At 41.1% G+C, this 19,457-nt stretch overlaps 1 protein-coding gene across 1 annotated transcript in view; it reads left to right on the forward strand.

Moving 5' to 3' along the window:
* Nucleotides 1-19,457, forward strand: part of LOC132400527 (venom phosphodiesterase 2-like) — a 116,620-nt gene that overhangs the window by 21,687 nt on the left and 75,476 nt on the right. The window contains exons 3-6 of the mRNA XM_059981568.1: nucleotides 9,705-9,830; nucleotides 11,412-11,472; nucleotides 11,750-11,847; nucleotides 13,169-13,248. Of these exons, the coding sequence (XP_059837551.1) occupies nucleotides 9,705-9,830; nucleotides 11,412-11,472; nucleotides 11,750-11,847; nucleotides 13,169-13,248 (365 nt within the window). The remainder of the gene's footprint in view (nucleotides 1-9,704; nucleotides 9,831-11,411; nucleotides 11,473-11,749; nucleotides 11,848-13,168; nucleotides 13,249-19,457) is intronic.

Consider the following 19,457-nt stretch of genomic DNA (forward strand, 5'->3'; position numbering starts at 1 on the left):
GTAGATAAACTGAACCTCTTGACCATGCCTGCATGCTTTTATGCAATGAGTTGCTGTCGCATGATTGATAGATTAGATATTTGTGAGTGATCATCTTAGTCGCATTTCATTTGATCACAAGATCCTTTTGGACATTGTTAAAGTGGAATTCTGCAGGCCTAATTCATTGGTTATTGCCAAGTGGTGGAGGAGTTGCGTGGCCTTGGTCGTAGTGAGGACTAGTCTTAAGCCGAGGTGTTGCCTGCTTGTAGCTGCCCAGGAGAGCTGTGTGGAGTTAGAAAGCTCCACCAGAGGGCCGGAGGTAGTGTGGCACGTTGTACATTCTGGGGTCGGTGCTCGCAGACAACAAGATTACTGTGTTCCACTGCAGACTGCTGTAGCAGTCATGAACTCAGGAAGCTGGACTATATATTTTTTTCTGTGTAACTGTATTTTGCTGTGTTATGTGTGCCTTGTGCTGCGTATGACTGTTGGTACTGAGTTTTGCACCTTGGCCACGGAGGAACACTTTTGTTTGGCTGTATTCATGTATGGTTGAATGACAATTAACCTTAAACTTGAACTTCAACAAGCAGGTATACAAGATAACCTAATCAAGAAGCCATTGAGCATATGTATATTAAGAATGGGGTCTTAATAGTGCCTGATTGGGGTCTTGATTGTACATTTCACCTTAGTTCACTCACCTTTCTGTTTGCTCCCTGTTACATACCCTATTTTAGTGAAGTTGCTACGGTCTTACATTAATGCTTCCTGCTATTCAATAATTCTGTTTAGTTGCACAGAAGTTGCTTTTAGCAATCCATACTGGCTTTCTGTAATCAAACTCATTTGTTCAAATTGCTGACAATTGTTTCTTGAACTTTCCCCACTGAGGTTAAATGACTGGTTTGTAACTACTGGGTTTATTCCTGACGCCCTCTTTTGAAGGAGGCAGCAGCATTTGCAGTTTTCCCGTCTTCCGGCATCACTATTAAATCCATGTCAAATGACCAGGACCACCGTTAATTTTTTTTCCCTTTCTGGAACAACTGACGGTGCATCTCTTCTAGATCAGGTGATTTTGGGGTCTTTAATTCTCAGTCCATCTGGAATCTTAGACACATCTTTCTTTGAAGCTCTCGCAGCACCTTTGAAGACTGAAGTTAAGTACTCCGACTCCTTGAATGAGTTTCATTTTTTTTACAACCTTTGGATGCTTCAAGGTATTTCTGAATTCCATTTTACGTTGCCTGTCAAACTTCTGTTATATTCTTTTTTATTATCCACATTTTCCACCTGAACTTTCTGTGATCGGCTAGATTCTCATTTACATAAACAACTTGCCATCTGCTATATGCCCTTTTCTGTTCTTTTTTTTCTTGATCATCCAGAGAGCACTGGATTAAATGTCCCATTGCAGTTCTCCTTCTCTGCAATGTACTTGGATGCCAGCAGAGGCATATCCATCTTATGCTTCTTATCCAACAAAGTCTCCTATGGTTTAATTGCAGTTTTGCCTGCTAAAGTTTGATCCCAGTTTATCTGGGCAGGTTGTGGTCATCCCCCTGAAAGTTGCCCATCTCTAATTGACTATCTTGGAGTGGTTTAAATCCTTTTACAGAGCTATTCTGAATCTTATGATCACTGTTTTCTACATGTTCCCATGTTCCATTTAAACTGGCTGTTTCCCTTTAGTCAGGTCAATGAGGCTGAATTCTTTGTTGGGTCAAAACTCAACTGATCAAGAAACGTTAAACATAGAACATACAGCACAGGAACAGAACACTCAGCCCGCGATGCTGTGCTGAGCCAGCTAAAAAGCAAATCAGAAACACATAACACTAATCCCTCCTCCCTACACCGTGTCCATATCTCTCCATCTTCCTTGTATCCGTGTGTCTATCCAAACGGCTCTTAAAAGCCTCCAATGTATTTGACTCTGTCATATACTGGGCATTGTGTTCCTGGCATCCATGATTCTGAGTAAAAAAACCTTGCCCCTAACATCCTCCTTTAACCTACCCCCTCTGATCTTCAATGCACGCCCTCTGGTAATAGACACTTCATAGAATATCAAAATCTACAGCACATTACAGGCCCTTCAGCCCACAATGTTGTGCCGACCATGTATGTAATCTACTCTAGAAACTGTCTAGAATTACCTTACTGCATAGCCCTCTATTTTCCTAAGCTCCATGTACCTACCTAAGAGTCTCTTAAAAGACCCTGTAGTATCTGCCTTCACCTCTGTCGCCGGCGGTGCATTCCACGCACCCACCGCTCTGTGTGGAAAACATCCCCTCTCTACCTACTTCCAATCATCTTAAAACTGTGCCCACCTGTGTTAGCCATTTCAGCCCTGGGAAAAAGCCTCTGACTATCCACACGATCAGTGCCTCTCATCATCTTATACACAACCCTGGGAAACAGACACTCCCTGTCCACTCTATCTATGCCTATCATAATCTTGTAAACCTCTATCCGATCTTCCCTCAATACTCCAAAGAAAACAGCCCAAGTTTACCCAGCCTCTCATAATAGCACATGCCCTCTAAACCAGGCAGTATCCTGGTGAACCTCTTCTGCACCCTCTCCAAGGCCTCAACTTCTTTCTACAGTGGACAATCATAGCTGTTCATAATACTCCAGGTGTGGCCTAACCAGAGTTTTATAAAGTTGCAATATAACCTCCTGACTTGAATTCAATGTCTTGACTAATAAAAACAAGCATTCTATAAGCCTTAACCACCTTATTGATCTGTGTAGGCACTTCCAGGAAGCTATGAATCTGGATCCCGAGATCTCTCTGCTCAGCAACACTGTTAAGGGTCTTTCTCCCTGCATTTGCCCTATCAATGTGCAACATGTCACATTTATCTGAGTTAAACCCCATCTGCCCATATCCGCTACTTGTCTATATCATGATGTGTTCTTTGCCAGTCATCTAAACTTTCCACAACTCCACCAATCTTAGTATCATCCGCAAGTGTACTAACCCACCCATCAACATTTTCATCCAGGTCATTTATATACATCACAAACAACAGAGGTCCCAGCACCGATCCCTGCAGAGCACCACTAATTACAGACTTCCATCTCAAATAACCCTTCAACCCCTGACCTCTGTTTTCTGTGCACAAGCCAGTTCCGAATCTAAACAGTCAATTCTCGCAGATCCCATGCATCTTCTTAACCTTCTGGATTAGCCTCCCATGAGGGATTTTGTTAGACCTTTTATTATTAAAATCCAGGCAGACAACAACCATGCCCTGCCATACAAGAGAAAACCTGCAGGTGCTGGAAACCCTTCGGCCTGAAACATTGACTGTACTTTTTTCCTGGCTTGCTGAATTCCTCCAGCATTTTGTGTGTTGCTCTGCCCTACCCTCATCACTCTCTCACGTCACCTTCTCAAAGAAATCGATCAATCTGATAAGGCACGATCTGCCATGCTGGCTCTCCCTAATTAGGCCATGGGTTTTGAAATGCTCATATATCCTATCACTAAGAATTTTCTTCAGCAATTTCCCTATAACTGGCGTGTGACTCACTGGACTATAGTTCCCAGGATTTTCCCTTGTTCTACTCTTAAATAGAGGTACAACATTAGCCACTTGGAAATCCTCTGGTACCTCACCTGTGGCTGGAGAGGAAACGGAGATACTGGTCAAGGGCTCAGCAATCTCGTCTCTTGCCTCTTTCAACAACCTGGGGTAAATCCCATCAGGTCCTGTGGACTTTTCCACCTTAATACTCAAAAGGAGGACCAACTCTTCCTTGTCCTCGACCTCTAAACACCCTAATATATTTGTACACTGCACTGATCTCCCGGTCCTCCATATCTTTTTCCTTGGTAAATACTGAAGCAAAGTACTCATTTAGTACCTCACTCACATTGTCTGCATCCAAGCAAATGTTTCCTGCTTTAGAAACATAGAAAATCTACCGCACAGTACAGGCCCTTCGGCCCACAATGCTGTGCTGAACATGTCCTTGAGTTGTCCCACCCTTTCTGTAGTTACCCTCTTGCTCTTGATGTATGTATAGAATCTCTTGGGATTCACCTTAATCCAACTTGCCAAGGACTTCTCATGGCTTTCCTAATTCCTTCCTTTGGTGCTTTTCTAGCTTCTTATACTCGTGGGCTTTGTTTGAACCCAACTTCTGAAGCTTTACAAACTAGAGCTGCACATCCAAAGTTCTCTTATCTTTTCATCCCCATCCTTTCTTCTAACAGAAACATGCCTTCCCTGCACTCTGCAGTTGATGTTTAAACACCTTCCACATGTGTGATGTGGGCTTGCCAGAGAAAAGGTGTTCCCAATTAACACTTCGTAGTTCCTGCCTAATGCCCTTGTAATTTGCCACCTTCCAATTTCAAACTCTGTCACAAGGGCCATAAATGCAATCAGGCTTTTTTCTTCTGAGGCTGACTGTGACTACGACCTGAGGTCATGGGTTAAGGGTGAGAGGTGAAAAGTTTACAGGAAACAATGAGAGGAACTTGTTCACTCAATAGTTGTGAGAGTGTGAAACGAGTTGCTAGCATTAGCGGTGCTTGCGAGCTTGATTTCAATGTTTAAGAGAAGTGTGGATAGGTACATGGAAATGGAGGGCTCTGGTCCAGATGCAGGTTGATGGGAGTAGGCTGTTTAAATGGTTTAGCATGGACTAGATGGGCTGAAGGGCCTGTTTTTTTGTGCTCTACTTCTGAATTGTGGTCACTGCTCCCTAATTGTTCACCCACTGAAAGGTTAGTCACCAGGCTCATTACCCAACACCAGGTCCAGTATGGTACTCCTCTTGTTGGACCACTCACATATTGATTTAAGAAACCTTCCTAGATACACTTAAAAATTCTGCCCTATCTAAACCCCTTACACTAAGAAGGTCCCAGTGTATATTAGGGACTTTAAATCATCCAGTGACAACAACCCTATTATTTTTAAACATTTTCTTAATCTGATTAGGTACTATTTGTTCATCAATATCCTGGTGATTATTAGGGGTCAACAGTACAATCCCATCAGTGTGATTGCATTCTTCCTATTTCTGATTTCTATCCAAATGGACTCGGTGTTTAACCCTTCAGTTATGTTTCCCTTGAGTGGAGCTGTGATATTACACCTGTTTAGTAGTTCAACCTACCACTTCTATCTAATGCCTACGCTATCGTAGTTCCAAGCTCGAAGTTCATACTCGCATTCTCTGCATCTGTTTATCCTTGAGTGGTGCCTGTCCCCAGCTATCTCTTCAAACTATCTAACCCAATGTATTTGTTATTTATAGTTTGCCTTTCAACCCTTCCCCTGCCATTTACTTTCTGGTCTGATCCCTTACTGAGCAGGGACCTTGGGTACCAGTTTCTGCAAAACTAGTTTAAACTCGTGTGAGTAGTATCAGCAAACCTCCCAGCGGGGATATTGGTTCCCCTGTAGTTCAGGGTCAGCCTGTCTACACAAAGATCTGCTGGCTGAATTACGTGACCTCGGCTTGCAGAGGAGAACAGGCCTACCTTCCTCGGACTCGCCTGATGCTGGTAGCCGGAGATGGAGATGTTGAAAGTGATGTGCGAGGAAGCAGAAGCGAGGCAAATGGACAGGGGTCCGTGCCAGGCTAAAAGCAAACCCTAGCCAGCCGACGCTCCCGTCCATTCTGCTGTCCAATGTCTGCTCCCTGGGCAATAAAAAGGGCTACATCCAACTCCAATGTAATACTCGGCGGGAGTACGGAGTTTGCTCCGCGTATGTCTTCACAGAGACATGGCTCACTGATGGGATTTCGGACGCTGCCATTCAGCTAGACGGGCTCGCCTTGTTTCGAGTAGACAGGGATGCTGCTCTCTCTGGTAAGACTCGCAGTGGTGGTGAATGTATTTACATCGACGTGGAATGGTGTAAGAACTCAGTGCTGGTTTCCAGACACTGCTCATTGCGAGTGGAGTTTGTGGCTGTTAGATGCAGACCATTATATTTGCCACGGGAATTCACCTCTGTTATATTCGGTGTCTACATTCCCCCCATTGCTAATGCTAAGGAGGTGCTTTGTGAACTGTACAGGGCTATTAGCAAACTGCAGAATACACACCCTGATGGACTGTTTTTTGTTACCGGTGATTTTAACCACGCGAACCTTAAGTCAGTGCTCCCCAAATTCCATCAGTATGTGGACTTTGCAACGAGAGAGGAGAACGCGTTGGACCTGGTTTATACAAACATCCCTGACGCGTATCGGGCAGAGCCCCACCCTCACCTCAGTTACTCAGACCACAACTCTGTTATGCTAATCCCAGCATACAGACTGCTCGTCAGACTCTCCAGACCAGTTCAGAAGCAGGTGAAAACCTGGCCAGCAGGAGCCATCTCTGCTCTTCAAGACTGCTTTGAGAACACTGACTGGCACATGTTCAGGGAGGCTGCAACCGATGGCGACTTTGCCTACTTATAGGAGTACACGGCATCAGTGACCAGCTACATCAGCAAGTGCATTGATGATGTTACTCTGTCCGAGACCATCACTATACGTGCCAACCAGAAGCCGTGGATGACCGCAGAGGTGCGTGCGCTGCTGAGGACCCGGAACTCTGCCTTCAGAGCAGGCGACAAGACAGCTCTAACAACAGCAAGGGCCAAACTATCCCGAGCCATCAGAGGGGCAAAGCGTGCACACGCCCAGCTAATCCACAGTCACTTCCAGGACAGCGGCGACACACGGTGTAAGTGGAAGGGCATCTAGGACATCACCAATTACAAGACCATCACCTGACTGTGCAGGTGATGCCTCCCTCCCAAATGCGCTGAATAACTTCTACGTCCGGTTTGAGGCAGAAAATGACGTGGCGGTGAGGAAGTCCACCCCTCCTACAAATGACCAGGTGCTGTGTCTCACCACGGCCGATGTGAGAAGAACCCTGTGCAGGGTCAACCCACGGAAGGCTGCTGCACCAGACAACATCCCTGGCAGAGTGCTTAGAGGATGTGCAGACCAGCTAGCAGATGTACTCACAGACATCTTCAACATCTCCCTGAGCAGCGCCACTGTTCCAACGTGCTTCAAGGCCGCCACCATCGTCCCTGTGCCGAAGAAGTCTTCAGTGTCCTGCCTCAATGACTACCGTCCAGTTGCACTTACATCCATCATCATGAAGTGTTTCGAGAGGCTCGTCATGAGGCATATCAAGACCCTGCTGCCCCCCTCACTGGACCCCCTGCAGTTTGCATACCGTCCCAACTGCTCAACAGACGACACCCTCCATCTGGCCCTAACCCACCTGGACAAAAAAGGACACATACGTTTGAATGCTGCTCATAGACTTCAGTTCAGCATTCAACACAATCATCCCTCAGAAACTGATTGGAAAGCTGAGCCTACTGGGCTTGAACACCTCCCTCTGCAACTGGATCCTAGACTTCCTGACTGGGAGAACTCAGTCAGTCCAGATCGGGAACAGCATCTCCAACACCATCACACTGAGCATGGGGACCCCCAGGGGTGTGTGCTCAGTCCACTGCTGTTCACTCTGCTGACCCACGACTGTGCTGCAACACACAGCTCAAACCATATCATCAAGTTCGCCGATGACACGATCGTGGTGGGTCTCGTAAGCAAGAACGACGAGTCAGCTTACAGAGAGGAGGTGCAGCGGCTAAAGGACTGGTGCAGAGTCAACAACCTGTCTCTGAATGTGAACAAAACAAAAGAGATGGTTGTTTACTTCAGGAGGGCACGGAGCAACCACTCCCTGCTGAACATTGACGGCTCCTCAGTAGAGATTGTAAAGAGCACTACTTTCTGTGAAGGCTGAGGAAAGTCCATCTCCCACCCCCCCCATCCTCATCACATTCTACAGGGGTTGTATTGAGAGCAGCCTGAGCAGCTGCATCACTGCCTGGTTCGGAAATTGCACCATCATGGATCGCAAGATCCTGCAGCGGATAGTGAGGTCAGCTGAGAAGATCATCAGGGTCTCTCTTCCTGCCATCACGGACATTTACACTACACACTGCATCCGCAAAGGAAACAGCATTATGAAGGACCCCATGCACCCCTCATACTATCTCTTCTCCCTCCTGCCATCTGGGAAAAGGTACCGAAGCATTTAGGCTTTCACGACCAGACTATTTAACAGTTTCTTCCCCAAGCTATCGGACTCCTCAATACCCAGAGCCTGGGCTGACACCTTGCCCTATTGTCCTGTTTATTATTTATTGTAATGCCTGCACTGTTTTGTGCACTTTATGCAGTCCTGTGTAGGTCTGTAGTCTAGTGTAGCTTTCTGTTTTTTTTAACGTAGTTTAGTCTATTTTTTTTGTACTGTGTCGTGTAACAACATGGTCCTGAAAAACATTGTCTCATTTTTATTATGTACTGTACCAGCAGTTATGGTTGAAATGACAGTAAAAGTGACGACTTGACTTCTAAGCACCTTTCAGAAACTTCCTGTACCATTCACTATTTGTTATTCCTGTCTATGCTTGAAGCTCCTTTCCTCACCAATCTGATTATTCTTTGGGTTTTGCTTCTTTTTGTTCTTTGCTGCATACCTGTTCTTCAATATATTTCCTGCGAGTTGTGACTTGCAGCCTAGGCCCAAGTAGTGTAAATGTATCCTCCTGGTTTCTTGACTGTAAACTGTTAAGATTCTATCCTTAATCGTTTCAGAACAGACTCTTTCTCCAACGTTGTTGTGCTCTTCTGGATCATTACTGAAGTATTTGTTTTTTTTTCCATGCTCTGTGTCAGTTCTGTGCCTGTACTGATGTGTCTAGGATCTCTGTCTAAAACCAGTTTTAGGTTGTTTAAGCATATGGGGTCTTTGGTGTGGGACTGTTTCTGCCAGCTATTTTTAAATTTTATCTCTGCCTCATTCTTTCTGTAAGCTCTTAGACTTTAATACATTTTTGAATATTAAGGAATCAAAGTTTTCTTTCAAAGTAGTCATTCCACAGCTGTCTGAGATCACTGGTGTCTTAGGAGTGGATAAATAACAGCGACATTCACTTCCACCTATTAAGCAAATGCTGGAGAATTCCTTATCCTGTGTGGATTTAGATTAAGCAGATACTGGCCCAACTCACTGTTTCACCAGGTGCTACCGTTCTATGAATTGTACTGAGCAAAATATATATATATTGATACTGGAGGTTGTGTTAAAACAAAAGACCCTGTGGAAAATCCCAGCAGTAATGCACAATGTTTCTCACCCTCTGTGTGCCACCTTGGTTGAACAGAGGAGCATCTTCAGTAATAGACACAGACAACTGTGCTGCTCCAAAGAGTGCTATATGAGGTCATTCTTACCCTCGGCCATTAGGCTCTATAATGAGTCAACCGATAGCCGGGGAAGTGATGACCCCCCCCCCCGTTAGACTGTTATTAACCTTTGCTCACCACACCCTGCCATCGAGGACACCCAGGGCCATACAACCGTCACTTCTTATCTGGATGGTGTGAATGTCCACCCCTTATTGTATGATCTTATAGTAATTGCACAACATCTATCAGTGTGAACCTGGAAATCTTCTAAATCTTGTAATCTTTGACTTGTAAATCTTGCACACCTTATTTTTAAGGTAACTTATTTTGTTCTTTCTAATATTTGTATATTAGTGCATTGTGACAATGTAATTTCCTCTGGGATCAATAACGTATCTATCTGTCTATAGGATGTGAGGTAAATTTATGTTAAACTGTGTTCTAAATTTATTGGCTTTTTGTTTCAGCTGAGTCCTGGACGTGCAGTCAGAGCCGATGTGGAGAGAAGCGCTTGAGGGAAAGTTACTGTTCGTGCTCTGATGACTGCATCCAGAAAAAGGATTGTTGCACTGACTACCATAGTGTTTGTAAAGGTAATGTTCATGACTCGAAAAAGAGTCAAAAGACAATCCTCATCTCATTGTGAAATATTGGTGTGTCCTAGCATTGAGGACACCTTCAAAAGGTGATGACTCAAGAAGGCAGCATGCATTATTAAGGACCCCCCCCCCCCCCATCACACAGAACATGCCCCCTTCTCCTTACTACTATAAAGGAAGAAGTACAGGAGGCTGAAGACACACACTCAACAATTCAGGAACAGCTTCTTCCCCTCTACCATCAAATTTCTGAATGGACAATGTACCCATGAACACTACCTCACTACTTTTTGTCATTCATGGTTTATAAATTAGCTACTTATTGCTGCAGAACAACAAATTTCACAACATACGCTGATGAGATTAAACCTGATTCTGATTCTGGAATCATTGGAGAAATGAGACTAATCTGAAGTAATAGACTGCTGGATGAATTCATCAGATCAGGCAGGATCTGTTGAGGCAGGAGGATGGTTGATGTTTTTGGTCATGATCCTGCATTAGGATTTGAAAATGGAGTCAATAATCTGTAAGAGGGATGTCTGTTGGTGTAATTGGAACAAAGACCATTAGTGTTAACATTGAAACATCATAAATAATATTTGAAACAATGCTTATTGTTCTTGCTAATTTGAAACCAAAGTTACTTGTGTCTTGTTTGATTGATTGGAAACAATGTTAGAAATGCTTAGCTTGGAGGCCAGCAGGAGTATAAGAAACAGGAGCAGGAGCAGGCCATCTGGCCTGTTGAGCCTGCGTGCTATTCAATTAGAACATAGATGATCTGGCTGTGGACTCCTCTCCATCTACCTGCCTTTTCCCCATAACCCTTAATTCCACTACTATGCAAAACCCAATCATTGTCTTAAGTATTTACTGAGGTAGGCTCCATTGCTTCATTGGGCAGAGAATTCCACAGATTCACCATTCTCTGGGAAAAGCAGTTCCTCCTCATTTCCATCCTAAATCTACCCCCTTGATTAACATAACATATAACATATAACAATCACAGCATGGAAACGGGCCATCTCGGCCCTCCTAATCCGTGCCGAACTCTTAATCTCACCTAGTCCCACCTACCCGCACTCAGCCCATAACCCTCCACTCCTTTCCTGTCCATTTACCTATCCAATTTTACCTTAAATGACACAACTGAACTGGCATCTACTGCTTCTACAGGAAGCTCATTCCACACGGCTATGATTCTTGCGGCTATGAACATTGTCAGGAACATTGGAAGCATTGGGGTTAATGACTCAGATCGATTACATTTTATTAGATCTGATTTGATGAAAGGTTATGAACCTGAAATGTTTACACATTTTCTTTCTCCGTGGACACTGCCTCACCTGCTGACTACTTCCTGTCTTTTACTTCAGCATCGGAAATATTTTGCTGTGGCATTGAGCAAGATTTAATATTGCAAAAGTTCAATGTTTTTATTTTGGTAATGAAAGCAACCTGATTAAGCAAAGTAGATTTGTATTTAAAAGTAATCATTAAAACGTATCTGTAGCAGAATCCACCAAATATCGACAAGTGTTTTTTTTTATTAACAATCTTACTTCTCATCAGGTGTGAAAAGATGGGTTCAGGAAGATTGTGAAGATGTTGCCTCACCCCAGTGTCCAACAGGGTAAGACTTTCTTGATTCATTCAGTGTAGGTGAATTCATGGGAGTTCACCATAGACCACTTTTTTTTTCTAAGGTTTGAGTTTGACTAGAGCTGAGAGAACAGTCTATTCTCATTAGTTACAAGCATCAGAGCTGAACTACTCATTAAAATAAAATTATTAGGGAACAAAGCTCCATGGGTAATTAAAATTCATTTTGTGCTCCATTGTAAGACGATTGCAACACTGTCCATCTTGGTGTGCATCCTACCTGTTGATATTTTTTTAATATACTGTAGGTTCACTCAGCCTCCTGTCATCTTGTTTTCAATGGATGGGTTTCGAGTAGACTATTTTCAGAAGTGGAAGAGTCGTATGCCTGTTTTGAACAAACTTCGTGAGTATCACCAAAAGGGAAACAAAACAACTGTATTCCATTTTCACCTGTCTTCTGTAAGTTTAAATTTCAAAGGTCTTTTGATGTGATGCACACCTTTTCCCCTACCAGGTTTAGTTTAAACTGTTGCTGGAAAAAACCCTTGGCTCATGCAAGGTATCTAATTAGTACTCTGTTCATTAGTCCACAAATAAAGTACATTGATCATGAATGAGTCTTTTCCTCTCAAGCTTTTGCAACTTAAATTAATTATAATATTGCTTTTAGGTGGAGCATTGGGAATAGGGATTAAATTTTTTTTTTGTGCAAAATTCATGTTACTGATTGCAATTGCTCAGATTGCCTTCAGGCCAAGAAAGTAGGCAGCTGAGGCTATCTTCAAGTTTGAAGTTATTTTCAAGCTCCAGTATGTGTATTTATTTTATAGAGGAAAGTCAACATGGAAGACAACACTGAAAGTCAACAAAAAGCTGCCAAAACTAGAAATCTGAACTAAAACATTAAAGGTGCTGGAAGCAGTCAGCAGGCTAGATGGTGCCTATAGAAGGAGAAATGGACTTAACGATTTCAGGCTGAAGAAGATCTGAATTGCTAACTCTGATCCACTTGTCCACAGAAGTTGTCTAGTCTGCTGCCTGTTTCCTGTTTCCAGCACCTTCTGGTTTTATGAGGAGATATTAGTAGCTTTGGGAATGGTAGTGGGTTTATAAAATGAGCTCTTTCCTCCAGATGTATATGATGTAAAATATTCTCAAAATTTACTTAACATTTCTGGTTCATGTTTTGCACTGAATTGAATTCCCTTTGGCTTCCTGTGGCCGTGAGCCTCAGACGCTTGCGTTTTACCTGCATGATGTGTTTCTTTCCACACAGTTGGTAAAGGCTAGGTTAGTACCTCCCTCCCCTCTGAGAAGAATCATTGCCCATTGGAGTAACTTGAATTGATAAATCTAGGCTTTAACTTTCAAACACAAACAAGAGGAAATCTGTCAATGCTGGAAATCCAAGCAACACACACAAAATGCTGGAGACAGCGTCTATGGAAAAGGGTACAGTAGATGTTTCGGGCCGAGACCTCCACCACAAACAGTGTATTCCACCACTTGGAGCCAGATTCCCACTGACCTCACTTCTAACCACACTGCTCTGTAAGCCTCAAGGTCCCAGTTTTCCATTAGCTGCTCCAACCAGATGCATAGGGAATTGTCCTTGGAAAAGATATCAAGTCGAAGTTATTGCTGCCAATTTACTGACTTGCATTAGAGTGAAGTAAACTGACAATAAAAAACATGCTCAGTCTATCTATTATGGTTCTTGGCAGGAACTTGTGGTGTGCGAACTCCATACATGATACCAGTATATCCAACCAAAACCTTTCCGAACCACTATTCAATTATCACAGTGAGTAGAATTATGATATCCAATATATAATTTGCTGTGTGTGTTTCATTGTGATTCCGGGGTAATGTAAAAAAGTCATTCAGAGATTGTGAAAATCTTGGCACGATATGAAGTCTTCATCGCAAGGTATTCCATATAGTTTGGAGATGTCCTGATTTGGTTTAGAGATCATATTTAATTTTGAGACAATCCCTGTGTGATGTAAACAGTTTAATTACATTATTTGTCTTTGGAACTTTGGCTCACTGGTTACTCACAATTCCTTAGAACATTTAAAAAAAAAATTATTTTCTGGCATGCTTTGCATTGTCAGAACATCTTAAAATGAATTCATTGTAGGTGAAGCCTTGAAAACTTGTGTTATCTTCATAAAAATGTCCTCAGATCCACCCTTCTGTTCCTTTTTGTATCTTTTTATTGGTTTTTGAAAACAAGCTTTATGGATCTAATTTACTTCAGGAGCATTTGTTGCCTGTTCTGTTCAGTAACTAGCAGTTTCTGTTAAGTATTGTAATCATATTGTACTATCGAAGGAGGAATTTTTATTTGCAAAGCAGAACATGGAATCGAAGCAAATATCGAATCTTTAAGCTCCTACTGTGGACTGCATGTTTCAGTGTTGTAATGAAGTAGACGTACTAAATGCCTGTCCAGTCCAACAGCACCATAGTCTTTTCACACACTATGTACAGAAGAGAATATCAATACGTATATCGCAAATGATCTGTTAAGAAGAGATTGTGCAGGTTCTAGAAATTCAGAGGAATACCCACAAAATGCTGGAGGAGCTCAGCATTTATCCTGTAATGGTCCCTAGAGGCACAGTTCATTTTGTATGAACATCTCTTCCTGCATGTAAGCTGCTTTTATGTCATTTATGGTGCGGATTAATATGGAGCATAGGGTGGAAGGACATCGATCTCCATCCCCTTTATTTGCCCTTGGAACAGCAATATCTGTGAGTCTTAAATTTAGTAAACATTTAGTAGGTTTATTTTGAAGGAAGTATCATCTTTATTGCTTAGTGTTGCTAACATATCATTGAGTATACTCTAGTTTACAGGCATAGTTTGTGTATGTTACCTTAGTTAACACTGATAGTGAGAATAATTGGTAGTATCAGTATATTCAGGTGTGCAACGATCCTGTAATGAATTTTACTTTCTGCAGTTTCACAAGTAAGATCTTATTTAACAACCTTGAAGAAAGCTTCTGTCTCAGGTGATTTTTGAGAAGATGTTTATCTCACTGCATAGCTTTGTATGTCCACACTGAGAGGGCAGTAGAGTGAAAAGATAACTCATTTTCGAAGGCATCATTCGTGGATTGGCAATGTATCTGAATGGTATATACAGCAATGTTGGCTTCTGAGCCGAGCAACGGTGATCGCCAACACCTGGAAATCAGCTCAGAACGTGCGCAGTGATTGAGTTATTGTGATAGTTGAGCTGATCCACAGTTAGCATAGCTGCAGTATGAGCTTGCCCCAGGGCTGAAGAAGTAAGCATGAGAGTGGCTTATGCTAAATGCAAAGTTGAGATGCAAATGGAGAATTCTCACATAGACATGGAGAAAGCTCGTGTAGAAGCTACACTGTGTGTGAAGGTGAGGCTGCCTTAGCAGAGGCAATAGTGTATGAAGCAGCAACTGACTTAGTGCTCCAGCTCTACAAGGAGAAGCTGACCACGTCACACAGCCAACATGCTTTTCACATAATTCAAGTACTGACTGTCAAGGTGTACAGCAGCCAAGACACCACACCCTTCTGCTGTTTCTGCAGTCCAGTCTGGATGTCACCAGTGAACAACACTACCTTGGAAGACATCTTTCAGATAGAGCACAAAACTATTTCTTTCATTTCTTCTACATCTTTTTATTTTAAATATGTTCCTGGTACTGTTAGAGCCTGTGATCTACGGGTTGAAGATCGATTGAGCGATTTGGCACTTTGCTGCCTCAGAGAGGATTCCAGGAGGCGAGTGGCCTCAAGACCTCGAAGCTTCGAGGCGGGTGTGAGCCCATGATCGACTCAATTTTTTTTGCCAGTTAAAGCATCAGGGAAGATTGAAACATCGTGATGAGTACAGAAGGCAAGTGCGTGTTCAGTGCTGTCTACAATCCTCTCGCTCTCTGCTACAGGAGAAGGTGACTTCATGTGACAGTCTCTTGCTCGTTGCTCCCGATGCTGTTGGAGGATGGCATCAAAACTCTGCGTCTGCAATTTAAGGGTTGGACTGTAGTTCAGTTGGATTGGTCCAGGTTTATGCTTTTATGTTCTGTGTTTTCTCCCATTCTTTCCTGTTGCTGTTTGCACGATTTTTTTTGTGTGGGGGGTGGGGGAGTGTTGATGATCCTGTTGCCGTTCATGCAATTTATTTTTGATTGATGTTCTTTTTGTTGATTCCACAATTTGCATTTTGTGTGTGTGCGTGTGTGTGCGTGTGTGTGCGTGTGTGTGCGTGTGTGAGCGTGTGTGAGCGTGTGTGAGCGTGTGTGTGCGTGTGTGAGCGTGTGTGAGCGTGTGTGTGAAGGGGGTTGATGTTCCTCTTGCCGTTTGCGAGATCTGTTTTTTAAAATTTTTTTTGCACGTGGGGGTATTAATGTTCTTCTTTGAACATCTTCCATATTTTTCTTGTTTTGTGGCTATCTGGGGAAGATGAATCTCAGAGTTGTATACTGCACACATACTTTAATGATAAATGTACCTTGAACCTTGAGTTTCATCACAGCAAAAACCTCATTCAAGATTTGCTACCGATACCAACCCCATTTGCACAGACCGAACTTCCATCCATTGCAGGACACATATCTGGCCAATCAGTCTCCACAGTGCCTTGGAAGGACTAAGTCTCAAACCTAGGAAGGTACTTGACCTTCCCTATAAGTGACTTGAATGTGAGTCACTGCAACATGCAAAAAGGTTTTGGGTAGTGTACATTCATAATCCAGCTGGGGGGTGGAGTTTCAAGATGGCGACGTAAGCATCTGCCTTTTAGGCGCTCTTTATTTTTTTAACTATAATCACCCTTTAATTAGATCTTTTCGAACTTAATCATATGAGTTGCTACCTTTGATTGACCCTTTTTTCCTAAAATAATAGTTGATCTAATCTTGTCAAACTTAAAATGGCTACAAGTAAGAAATCGGCTAAGGATCCTGTATCCATCGACGCAATTTCTGGTCTTTTGGACATTAAACTGGATGTTAAATTTGCGGGTATGGAAGGTAAATTGGACAATAAACTGGATGCTAAATTTGCGGGTCTGGAAGGCAGACTAGAAGGTAAATTGGACAGTAAACTGTTAAGTTTGGAAAGGAGGATTACTTCGAAAATATCCGATCTTGAAGGAGTTGTTAAATCGCTTGAAACTAAGTTTCAGTCGCAGGCGTTAGAGGTTCAACAGCATGGAAATAAGATCACGACTCTTGAACAATCAATTTGTGAAAAAGCACGTACAATTGAAGTGTTAGAGAAGAAGATAGAGTCGACTGCTAAAACTTTAGATCAGTACAAGTTTAAAATTACTGATCTTGAAAATCGTTCTCGCAGACAGAATTTGCGCATCATCGGAATTCCCGAAAAAGTTGAGTCCGGTGATTTAACTGAATTTTTCTCTAAATTACTGTGGGAAATTTTCGGTGGTGAAGGTTTGAAAAATGAACCTGTTATTGACCGCGCTCATAGAGTTGCGAGGCTTTCGTCTGTGCCTGATAAACCACGAGCGGTGATTGTTCGCCTTCATTATCCTCGTGAGAAAGAGCTTCTAATTCGATTAGCTCATAAAAAAGGTATGATCTCCTACAGAAATTACTCATTTCGAATAGTTGAGCACTATTCGTATGAAGTAATGAAAGCCAGGATCGCTTTTAAACCAGTGATGGCAGAGATTCATTCGATTGGATTTAAACAAGCTTTAATGTATCCAGCGAAGCTTAGAATGGTGCTGCCCGACAACAGTCTACACTTTTTTAACACTCCTGAAGAAGCGAAGAAATTTGTTGAAGAATATCGATCCTCTAGTGCAACTTGAACTATGAGTTACATTGAAGATTTTTTTTTTGGAGAGAGGATGTCATTTCATTTTAAGTTTTAACCCTGGAAGTTGGGTTATAACTTTTTATTTTGAACTATGGGTCTGGGTCTTTTTTTTTTACTACTATTATTATTGCTTATAGATGCTGTTTTAATTTTTATAATATCCTTTTTTATACACGTTTGTATTTTGTAATAATGAATTATTTTTTCAAAATGTCGTTTCTTCTTCCCATAAGTCTTTACTTTTTATAAGCGTTTATTTGCTTGCCTGTATTTAGAAATGGAACAAAGGTTTTGAATTCTTTTTTTTTAGTTTTTTTTTATATATGTTGTAGTGTCTATTAAATCTTTTTTTTTAAAAAAAATGCTATTTTGATAACTTTTTTACTAAATTTTCTTATTAGATTGCTGAATTTATATTCATATTTTGTAATATGGCTTTCTCAAAATGTCGTTTCTTCTTCCCATAAGTCTTGGCTTGTGAAACGTCATCTTTGTATCTGAATATGGAATTTCTTTTTTAAAGATGTATTACATTTTTAAACTTTAATGTTCATTTTTTTTTATTAATGATTTTTCTGGTTTTACTATTTTAGTTTTTTTTTGATTTGTCTGATATGTGTGTGTATGTGTATGTGTATATATATATATATGTAGGTATATATATATATATATATTTTTTTTTGCAACTCTATATTTTAATTAGGGTGTTATATAGTTTTTTCTTAAAAAATTTTCTTATGGAGCTGCCATCTTGAAATGGGGGTAATATTAGTATTAGTTTATGCGCCTGCCGCTTGGCTTTCTTTCAAAGGGTGGGGGGAGGGGGGAGGGATCTTTTTTCATGCTTTTGCTTTTTATTTTTTTGCTTTTAGTTTATGGGCTGACTTTAAATTGTTAATATTGTTGAGGTGTCAGGATCTCCGGTTGCTCCTGAATCAATTTTCCTTCTTCCTAAATTGTGGGTTATGTGTCTTTTTAACCTTTTATGATACACACAATTAATATTGGTATGATGGATAAATCTATTAACTTTATCTCGTGGAATACTAATGGTTTAAATCATCCGATTAAACGTAAAAAAATATTTAAAGTATTCCATAGATTGAACGCTAATATTATTTTTGCACAGGAGACCCATATTAGGAGGGAGGATAATCAACGTTTTTTTAGGTTCTGGAAAGGGCAACAATTTCACTCAAATTGTACCGCTAAAATTAGGGGTGTGTCTATTTTTATAGACGCCTCAATTTCGTTTACACATTATGAAATTATTTCTGATCCACAGGGTAGATTTTTGTTGATAACTGGTTCACTTTTTAATCGGAAAGTTGTTTTAGTTAATATTTATGCTCCAAACTTTGATTGTCCTGAATTTTTTAAACGTTTATTTACTTCTCTTCCTAATTTGAATGAATATATGTTGATTATGGGTGGAGACTTTAATTGTTGTTTGAATCCTTCGATGGATAGATCTAAACCTATTCGAACTCTTCCGAATAGATCAGCTTTACTTATTAATTCTTTTATGGTTGATTCTGGAATTACTGAAATATGGCGGTTTTTGAACCCTAAAGATAAAGAATTTTCATTTTTTTCACATGTATATCATAGTTATTCTAGAATTGATTACTTTCTTATTGATCATCGTTTATTAACAGATGTTATTGATTGTAAATACGATTCTATTGCTATTTCGGATCATGCGCCTTTGAAGTTATCTATCAAGATTTCGGACTCTTCTATCAATACTAGATCTTGGAGACTTAATGCTACTTTACTTCAAGATCCAGAATTTATTACCTTCATAAAGCAACAAATTGACTTATTTTTTTCAACAAACTATAATGAAGAGATTGATAAAGGAATACTTTGGGACTCTTTCAAGGCTTTTATTCGTGGACAAATTATTTCATATTCCGCTGGTAAAAGAAAACAAAGATATTCAGATATAGCTTTATTGGTGGATAAAATTAAAGAAATTGATAAGATTTATTCCGTTACTCCTACCAAAGAACTTTATAAGAAGAGAGTTGAGCTTCAAATGGAACATAGTTTATTATTATCTTCTTCAATTGAGAATCAATTAATTAAGACTAGGGCTCAATTTTATATTCATAGTGATCGAACTGGTAAATTGTTAGCTAATCAATTAAAAGCTATTTCGACTAAG

Source organism: Hypanus sabinus, chromosome 10 (genome assembly GCF_030144855.1).
Source record: "Hypanus sabinus isolate sHypSab1 chromosome 10, sHypSab1.hap1, whole genome shotgun sequence".
Taxonomy (NCBI): domain Eukaryota; kingdom Metazoa; phylum Chordata; class Chondrichthyes; order Myliobatiformes; family Dasyatidae; genus Hypanus; species Hypanus sabinus.